General features: G+C 36.5%; 2 protein-coding genes and 1 long non-coding RNA gene across 4 annotated transcripts in view; all 3 read right to left on the bottom strand.

Annotated features, from left to right (window-relative positions):
• The window catches only part of LOC106807908 (acyl-coenzyme A amino acid N-acyltransferase 2-like), an 18,828-nt gene that overhangs the window by 4,388 nt on the left and 4,860 nt on the right, over positions 1 to 9,580 (bottom strand). The gene's annotated exons all lie outside the window — the stretch shown is intronic.
• The window catches only part of LOC106807913 (acyl-coenzyme A amino acid N-acyltransferase 1-like), a 14,904-nt gene continuing 6,300 nt past the window's right edge, over positions 977 to 9,580 (bottom strand). For both annotated transcript variants that reach the window (XM_014810428.1, XM_014810427.1), the window contains 7 exons: positions 8,183 to 8,420; positions 7,581 to 7,841; positions 7,163 to 7,329; positions 6,769 to 6,891; positions 6,561 to 6,649; positions 6,129 to 6,210; positions 977 to 1,292 (listed from right to left, as the gene is read on the bottom strand). In XM_014810428.1, the coding sequence (XP_014665914.1) occupies positions 999 to 1,292; positions 6,129 to 6,210; positions 6,561 to 6,649; positions 6,769 to 6,891; positions 7,163 to 7,329; positions 7,581 to 7,841; positions 8,183 to 8,393 (1,227 nt within the window). In that variant the 5' untranslated portion in view covers positions 8,394 to 8,420 and the 3' untranslated portion in view covers positions 977 to 998. The remainder of the gene's footprint in view (positions 1,293 to 6,128; positions 6,211 to 6,560; positions 6,650 to 6,768; positions 6,892 to 7,162; positions 7,330 to 7,580; positions 7,842 to 8,182; positions 8,421 to 9,580) is intronic.
• Positions 4,688 to 5,533, bottom strand: LOC106807914. Its single transcript, XR_001393722.1, has 3 exons — positions 5,364 to 5,533; positions 5,021 to 5,143; positions 4,688 to 4,775 (listed from the first exon to the last, which is right to left on the bottom strand). It is a non-coding gene; the product is annotated as an uncharacterized LOC106807914 (long non-coding RNA).

Here is a 9,580-nt window from a genome sequence, read left to right as displayed (position 1 = left end):
GGTCTCACATAACAATAACAATAATTAAATCAAAAAGTCTTATATTTCTTGATACCACATTATTGTAGATGGACATGTGTTGGCTTAAAACAAGATCAGTGCTCAATTTTAAGGTTTTTTTTGGGTTGTCCGGAGGACAACCAAGAGAGTAGCATATGGTTGTCCCTCAAGAGTTTTGGTTGTCCGGATATTATTTAAACATGTGTTGCATGTGCTCTGCTCACGTGATGCTCAGTGCTGTAAAGCAAAAGGCCTAATCATGTACATTTTGTACGTATTGCAGTGACAGCAGACATGGCCATTCGCATTGTTTCACTCATTATATGAAGAGAATAAAATATTGGTAATGTGGTAAATGATGCTGGGATGAATGATGTATAATAATAGTAATTAAAAGTTGCATGAAATTTATTTCATAACATTTACATTAAGTTAACTAACACAAGTAACATTACTAACACTGTGTCAAGTCACAGATGAGTAAAAATTGAAAATCAACACGAAACATTGTGTTGTTAAACACGTGATGTTATACTTTGTATCAAGCAAGCCAGACAAAGCGTCTAGACATGTACGTTTGCAGCGTATTGTGCAACCATGGCCATATGTAAAATGAACGCGGCATTATGAATATAAATTTTTTTTATAGAGGTTGGACACCGGACAACCACGGAAGCAATTTGTAGTTGCCCGAGAGAAAATCCAGTCGACACGGACGACCGGACGACTGTTAAAATTGAGCCCTGCATATGCAAAATGGGGCATGCTAGTACATTCTGAGGCACAATTTTTACATGAACTCAAGACCAATTATATTCATAAGATATCTACAACAAACCCAAAAATTTAGTGTACACCTATTTTAATGGTACTACAAAACTGGTGAAAATCTACAATATATTTACTAACGTGGACTAGTATATCTCACCTTAGAACAAATACTGAGGTTTAATTAAAAAACATTTTAATGGTTTTTCACAAACTCAACGATTCCATAGCTACAGATTTGAATATTGAGACAAGGAGTTCCTTGCATACATAGAAAAATCACACCACTGAATGTTGACTTTCATATATCTCTGTAGCTCACCCATAGCCGCATGATAAGAAGCATTGCACAGAGGAGAGTATGGAGGCTCGACCAGATGTCCAGCTCCAGGATACAAGCACACCTCATAGTTATGCTTGCCATGCTGTGACATCCTATCAGCAGAAGCATGAGCTTCCTTTTCCGAAACGCATCTGTCATCACCACTGGTTACAAACATGATCGGAGCATCTGCATTTTCGACCTAGAGAAATTAGTATGCACAATTGACATTTGTCCTTTAAAAGATACTACTACTAAATTTTTAATCTAGAAAATAATAATTTAAAATGTAAAACAAGTGCATTACTATGGCAAGTAAAGAGTATAGTGACGTGAGTATAGTAAGTACGAGTACCCGTATTAACGTGGTTCTGCCTTTTCTCAATTTCACAAAAAATAAGGGCCTGGCCAATAAAACAAAGTGTAGTGACAGGCCTGCCCAATTAAACAAAGTGTAGTGACAGGGCCTGGCAATAAACAAAGTGTAGTGACAGGGCCTAGCAATAAACAAGTGCCATCAACATGCAATCAATACAATAGTTAACAAATAAATTACAATCCTTTCACATGTTGGTAAAGTATATTGATGTACGAGTGTTCTAAGACATGTTAGTCTTACTGTAGACACTTGTTCAAAATTCTTACTTTAAGTGGTATGAGCTAGATAACAGGAAACGAAAGGAGAGTAAAAACTCCAACCTCAAAGTATTCTAAGCGAATGCCATCCAAATTCTTAGGCAGATCCTTGTAATATATATATGGAAGGCAAAGTGTTGCAAATCCCCTGGAGGCAAGCAGAGACAGACCTGAATGTCACAATGTTTCCCACATCCAAACATGTCTATGACACCAGGAAAATGGTCCAGTACTGTCAACATTCACTGATTAATTAGATCACTTAGATTTAATTACTGATGGTAATTGAAAACAAGATAACTACCTGACAATATTTCACAATACTGCCACACCCTACAGTAAAGGCATGATAACACTGAAACAGTGAAAGCTTATCAATGTACCAATTGGGTGCAGACATTCACCTTCTGGCAAAAAACAGCCTTCCTCGTATACTTCCATGATTTATCTCTTGCACACTGACTCCCTTTGCCAGGTACGACCTTTCAATGGAAGTAAGCGCCAGTATAGGTGTTGCTGTGGTCAATGTCATCTACTATGATGAATCCATCATAAACTCTAAGCGTCGAAAGTCAGCGGAGTTGTGACATCTTTCTTTATCAACCTGAGACCCTTCTTCTGCCCAGGCATTGGAACAAGCTGCAAGAATAGGCCCATTGGCATCACTATCTGGAATGGGGAAAACCGTCATTCACGTTTCATCTATAGAATACATTTAGACAGAATACTCAGCAATAATAAATTATCATAGGACAGAATATTGCCCAAATAACAGATTTACATGCTAATACATCACACTGTGTACGATCCACCCATAGAGGATGCAGACTGAGATCCACCAAACCATTGCCATCTGCTTTAAAATGTGCATAAGAAACCGAATTTAATTTTGTCCTCCTGGCAGGTGTGCTCCAACGGTGACTTGCTGATTGGGTTCAAGTGGTTGACCACAATCTTACCACATCGTCTACAGAGAGCCTTCTGCGGAATAGCCTAAATGATTGCTTTCATTCTTCTGTACAAAACAAAACAAGACAGCACAAATAAATTATCAGCCGACTTGACAACGAATTTTATGGCTGGACAAATATTGCCATATATAGAATGAACGCAGATCAAAATATTTTATTATTCCTGCTATTAAAATCGATTGAAGAAATATGCTCATTGTACAACATAAAGAAACACACCAAAAAAAGATAAACAATGGGATATAACTTCACAATATTTTATTACTGAACACAAGTCAATTATAAGTCTGTTAGATATAGCAAGTTACATTATCCATCAGTAACACAATAACTGGTCATTAAAATTGCAAAACATTATCAAGATTACACACTGTAATCCATGCCAATATGAAGTTCAATCTCGTAAGTAAGTAAATATTTTAACATCTTGCAGAAATGACGTGGAAGATACTGAGGAATAGATATTTACTAATTTATGAACACTTGTTCTCTAGTTATCAGGCTGCTCATTCCATGGTGCACCTATAGAAACTGTGGCACATTTACTTTGATTGCAACTCAGAGGTGCCCCATGTACATCAATTTCTTGATTGAAACACAAAGACTTTAGACTTTTAACAACACCACATCAGAATGGGGGGTTATTGTTAGAGGAATCCCGAAGGGGATATTACTGGGACCGTTACTATTCTGCATATACATCAACAATATACCAAACTAACTCGAAAAATGTGAAAACTGAACCCGACCCAAATATGCTGACGATATCATGTATATACGTCACAAATTTCTGATCCAAAGAAGCTGTTAATACACTGCAAATGAATGTGGAGAAATTAAACAGGTGTTCGATAACCATAATTTACAAATGAACCGCAGACAAAAACGAGAATTCATGCATTTTGCCCCAACAGTAATAAAATTGTGGACACTAACAAAATTGAGTTGGAATTAAGTAACAGTAACTAATTTTTAGGTATGAAAATAGATCTATCAGCAATGGAATGACGCATACTGACTACATAGTAGACAGACGAGTCCAAGTATTAGCTTCCTCAGACAGATAGGGAAACTACACACAAAAACAAAGCTGCAAATACTCGTCACTCTGGCCTGTCGCACCTCATAATAATGGATGTACACTGCTTATAAATCTCCCAAATCAGCTTTAGGATTAACTAAACACACTACATTAATTATGGCTCTATGCCCATTATAACAGGTTATTCCCACAAAAACGAATTTTATTATTTTAACTGCTCAACACTATTGCATTTATCAGATTTTTTCTACATGAAAAAGACTGTTGTCCTCAGTATATACACGTAATTGTATTTGAATTACATGCAATAAAGATTTAATAATAATAATAATAATAATAATAATAATAAATGCATGCCCTAGCTTCCAACCCCAGCTTTCCAGATATTTCAATTTCTGGCTTTACAGCTTGCTAGATGTTGCTGATGACGGCTGCTGAAGATGCTTCCTGAAGAACTGTATAATTCTCCTCCCAGCTGTCTTCCCTGAGCAAAACTGTGTGCTTTAAGTTCACCTCCCATGCCATTACGACACCTACAAGGAACATCAACAATGTGGTTATATGTTAAACACTTATTCACAAGTCAGCAAAAAATGTGTTCATGGATGTAATTGCTTTAAAAATGTTAGAGACTGAACAATTCTGTCACGCTCTCTCAATACAAAGGGGTCTGGGGCATACCCTAAAATCTTTTTAGAAAATTGTGTCAATTACTGAGAAAAATTTCCACATGGTCTATGGTCTACTACTAAGAGGTCTAATCTTTATCTTAGTAATATGCTAACTTATTTAAGAATATGAGAGGTTAAAATATGCTCCTTGATTAGAATATACAAATGACATTCTATAGAAGCATTTGTTTAGTGTAAAATTGGTGTAAAGTAAATGAATTGTAGTAGATGTAATATAAGGAGTTGAATAAAGTTATATAAACAATAAAAACTTACAATATCCTCCTATTAGGAAAAGGCTTATCCCCATACTGTATGAATGAACCGTGGATAGAATTGCCATTGATGCAAACCACGGCCTTTATCTGCAAAAGAAACAACAACGACAATAATTAACACCTAACCATACAAATGCCTACCCCATTGACAACCAATGCACACAAAATAAAAATAGCCCACATTACATGATATCATGAACATATATATATGCCTGATAATATAGTATACACACATGCTCGCACGCATGCACACATGCACACACGCACGCACGCACACACTGGTATTTATGCTAAATATATTTATATTGTTTTGATAATAACTCTTGATCAACCTTGTGTTTGTTTCTTGTGTAAGCAGCCATGCACAGTCCAATTTCTCCACCGAGAGAAACGCCTATTGTTCCTATTCCGTTTTTCAATACCAGTGGATGACTACTGAACCAGTCAACAGCTTCCTATAATAATAGAGGCAACATATGAGTTATCTTCTGCGAAAGGGCCATGCCATGTAGCTATGGGCATGAGAGAAGTGTCCAAGTTGAAATGGAGTGCAAGTGCAGGAATAGACGACAGTGTGGAAGTATGAAATCGAAAAATACGCATCAAAATGTATTCACACAAATTACTGATTATGCTACTTATTATACCAGTTAGAAAATTACTAAGGATTTATACCGTTAACATATATAAAATGGCAAATATTGCAATCACATTCTTCAATGTTGCAACAATTGCCTCGTGAATGATACCACAGACACCATTTCTGACAAAAGTGCATCTGCTTCTGTAACGTAAGAACAGAACTGCATTGTAGACTGGTATTACTGCATCACTATTACTTAATACAGGTTACTATTATTATTAACAAAGTGTAGTGACAGGGCCTTAAAATGTAAAACAAGTGCATTACTATGGCAAGTAAAGAGTATAGTGACAAGTACGAGTACCCGTATTAACGTGGTTCTGCCTTTTCTCAATTTCACAAAAAATAATAAACATTTAACTGTTCCTGACATATGTATGCACTATACTTAGGCTCATAGGGTCTATGTCCCACAGGGTACTGCCGGAACGTACCTTGGTAACTATCTGATATGGTTAGGGTTAGGGTCAGGGTTAGGGTTCGGGTTAGGGTTAGGGTTAGGGAGTAGGCGTAGGCGACTCCCTAGACTCGTTAGTAGAGTAGGCGAGGTACGGCCCGGCATATTAGATAGTACCAGGGTACGTTCCGGCAGTACCCTGGGGGACATAGATCCTCTCAGCTATACTTAGTTTATGGTCCTAATTCTGTAACTGGTTTGACTTCTTATATATTTAGTAAAATTGTTATTCTACAAACATATTCTCCTTGTTTTCTTGGTAGCAACTGAAAAAGGATGGCAACTGAAATAAATAACATATCTAACAGAGAATGTGCAAATGCAATACCACTGTTTGTACCTGAATCAGGCTATCTTGTGGTACTTCACTGTTAACATCTGTTAATGATATGCCTTCATCATACTCAACGACTTTGTAACCTCTGAAACAGATGGAATAAAGAATATTCGGGCATTGATTGAATCACGTAACACACTACATGCCGACGAGAATGCACACGCTGTACACATAAAATCTATTTCATTGTGATCATTGATGCTGATCAATTTGCAATCTGGTATGAATGAATGGCATTTTCCCCAATTATGTCACCAGTACTATGCATGTAAAGAACAGATGGTGGTGTAATCATAATATAACTGCAAATTTTTTATTCACGCCAACAAGTACATCCACACCACTTCCAGTATTATCAACCATATTGGTGACCTTAAAATTCAGGTACACATGAAGGCTTGTATGACTAAAAATATTTATATATTGCATACTCACTCTGTCTTTGTGTTGAGGAAGTATTCCCCTTTGTTTCTAATAAAAGCACCATGAACTGTATTTCCATTTATGGACACGACAGCCTTAACCTGTGTAAAAATAATAGAAGACTTAAAGAGAATAGGCAGCAATTAATTAATATTGTTCTAGTAGACTTCCATATAATGTGCTAATGCTGTAATACAGGATCAGCGGATTGTATCCTCACCTTATGTTTGTTTTCCATGTAGGAAGCCATACACAGTGCAATCTCCCCGCCAAGAGAAACTCCCATTGCACCTACTCCATATGGAAGAACCTGTGGATGACTACTGAACCAGTCAACAGCCTCCTACGAAAAGATCAATTTTGCATATGAAGTATACAGTGGCTACGCGTTTGTACTATAGGATGGAGCCTGTTGTGGGAATCAGTGAAAAACAGTACTTGTACTCTGCCCAGAGCAGCACTTAGTAACAATTTTCAAAAATTCCGATATGGCATCATTACAGAAATACAACTGATGCAGCGCTTCCATGGTTAGAGTACATGTATATGTTCATAGTAATAATTATCATGAAACAATTTCTGTGTATTATTATATTAGAAATGAACAACTTTACCTGAAAATATTCCAGTGGGATTGCAAAGTCAGTTGGTAGACCTTTATAACCCATGTATGGTAGGGCAAGAGCTGCAAACCCCCTTGAGGCAAGGAGTGCAGACCTGAACGTGACAATGCCACCGACAGATCCAAACATATCAATGATGCCTGGAAATGGCCCAGGACCTGAAAGGATAGTATTAATACAGACTTAAATAAGATCCCTCTTAGTATAGTATATCCACATATTCAAAAGGCATAATAAACTATATATTTATGTGCCTATTACAATATAACAAGAGGTTCGCACAGATTAAGATGACACTATAGAAATATGAAAAATAAAAACATCACTAAAATGGTCAGGCTTTTAATGCCATCGCTAACCATATACGAATAGATTTACTCCAACTCTTACTAAGAAATTAACTACTCACCTTGTGGCAAAAACAGCCTCCCTCGGATGTTTCCATGTTCTACCTCTTGCACAACTACTCCATCAGCCTTGTACCACCTCTCTAATGTAGTGTTCGCTAATAATGATGCCACATGATGTGTGTCAGCTATATGGTGTAACCCATCATATACTCTAAGGTCAAATGTCATTGGAGTTGCTACATCTTTCTTAAGCAACCTCATACCCTTTAATTGTCCGGGTACAGGTAAGAGACTGCAGAACAGTCCCATTGGCATCACATCTGCAATGAAGATTGAAATAAAATAGATCTTTGAGTGTCTGAAGTCAAACCCAAAGTAAATTACAAAACGAGTTATGAAACTTGCAGTAAAGTACGCTTGTTCTTGGAATCCCACATATTACTGGAATGCAGAAAAGCATAACCCAAACACATTTCCTAGTTAGAATGAAAAATAGCGTGGTAGGATTTCTCTTTTTAAACTATTCGTTGTAGTTGTACAGCATGCATACAACACAACAATATTTTTGACCCACACAATTATTTTGCATTATATAACATCTCTAGTAATGGAATTATGCAAACACCCTCAATGTTGCACAAATATATATCTCATAATTTACCTGTGTAGGATCCACCGATAGAAGGATGCACATCAAGATCGACCACCCCTGTTTGGTCTGCTTTAAAATGTGCATAGGAATAAAACACTTTCTTATCTTCCTGTAACTGAGCCTCAATGGTCACAGGTTGCCCTGGCCTTAACTGGTTGACAATAATCTTCACCACTTCATCGACAAGAGCTTTCCGTGGGATAGCCTGAATTGTTACCATAGCTGTGGCCACTTGATGCACAGAAAGCTAAAATATTGATAGAAAATGTCGATAAAATCAAGCAGCCGACTTGTACTCTCACTCTCAACACTTGGGTCTTAGTATAATGATACACTAATTTACATATCTCTCTATCCCTGTAACCCTTACTGACATGGCTTAACCGATGCTACAACCAATGAGTAATTCAATGAGTAACAATGCAACGCATGTAAGATTAGAATGTTTAAAAAATGCTACTAGAAGGGGTGTATTAGAAATTTGTTCTTATCTAAATGTATTCACACTAACTACGTATATAACTGCAGTTTAAAAAACCATGAAATTTCAAACAAATGAATATATAATTTTGATGCTAACTTCATATGTCAATTTGGTTGCGTGTCTACACAGAGCCGACCTCCTTATACATATACTTACAGGTCACATCAGTGTTGATGTACATTCAAAATTATAGTTCTTTCTTTTAATTTTCTAGACACCCATACAACATTTTTCATGTGATCAGTTGTAATGACAATTTTTAGGTCGATCTTATACTTTAGGACTCCAGTTTTCATAGTGGATTTCATCTAGGAATTAGAATAGAGTTATGATCATCATGACGATGATGTTGATGACAACAAAGACGACGACAATGATGATAACAATATAATAGGATATGATGATGATGATGGCGATATGATGACAATGATCATAAATAAGAAGAAAAAGAAAAAAAAGAAAAAATAAGAGAAGACGAAAAAGAAGAAGAAGAAGAAAAAGAAGAAGCAGAAGAGAAGAAGAAGAAAAAGAAGAAGAAGAAGAAGAAGAAGAACAACAACAACAACAACAACAACAACAACAACAACAACAACAACAACAACAAGATGGAAGATTCTGATGGCAGCTTCTTAAAATGAAAGTGTCAATGACACTGTTGCTCACCTTGGATGTGATAGAAGAGGGAGATGGGATATATAAAGCAAGAGTATATATATGGGAGAACTCCCATTATATAGCATATCTCCCATTATATACTCTTGATAATGATATATGCACAAGGTTTGATGCGAAAATAAATGTTTCAGATCTGAAAGTCTGAAATCTTGACGAGAGATGGCGCTACGCCTAAATGATCGCCCTTTTGGTTTTCGAATATCGCGCAAATAAAAACAATAACATATTCCAGTCAAATTACTGTAACG

The sequence above is a fragment of the Priapulus caudatus genome, unplaced genomic scaffold, assembly GCF_000485595.1.
Source record: "Priapulus caudatus unplaced genomic scaffold, Priapulus_caudatus-5.0.1 Scaffold242, whole genome shotgun sequence".
In the NCBI taxonomy this organism is placed as follows: Eukaryota; Metazoa; Priapulida; class Priapulimorpha; order Priapulimorphida; family Priapulidae; genus Priapulus; species Priapulus caudatus.
Note: the sequence above shows the minus strand (reverse complement) of the source record. Positions and strands in the feature narration are given on the sequence as shown.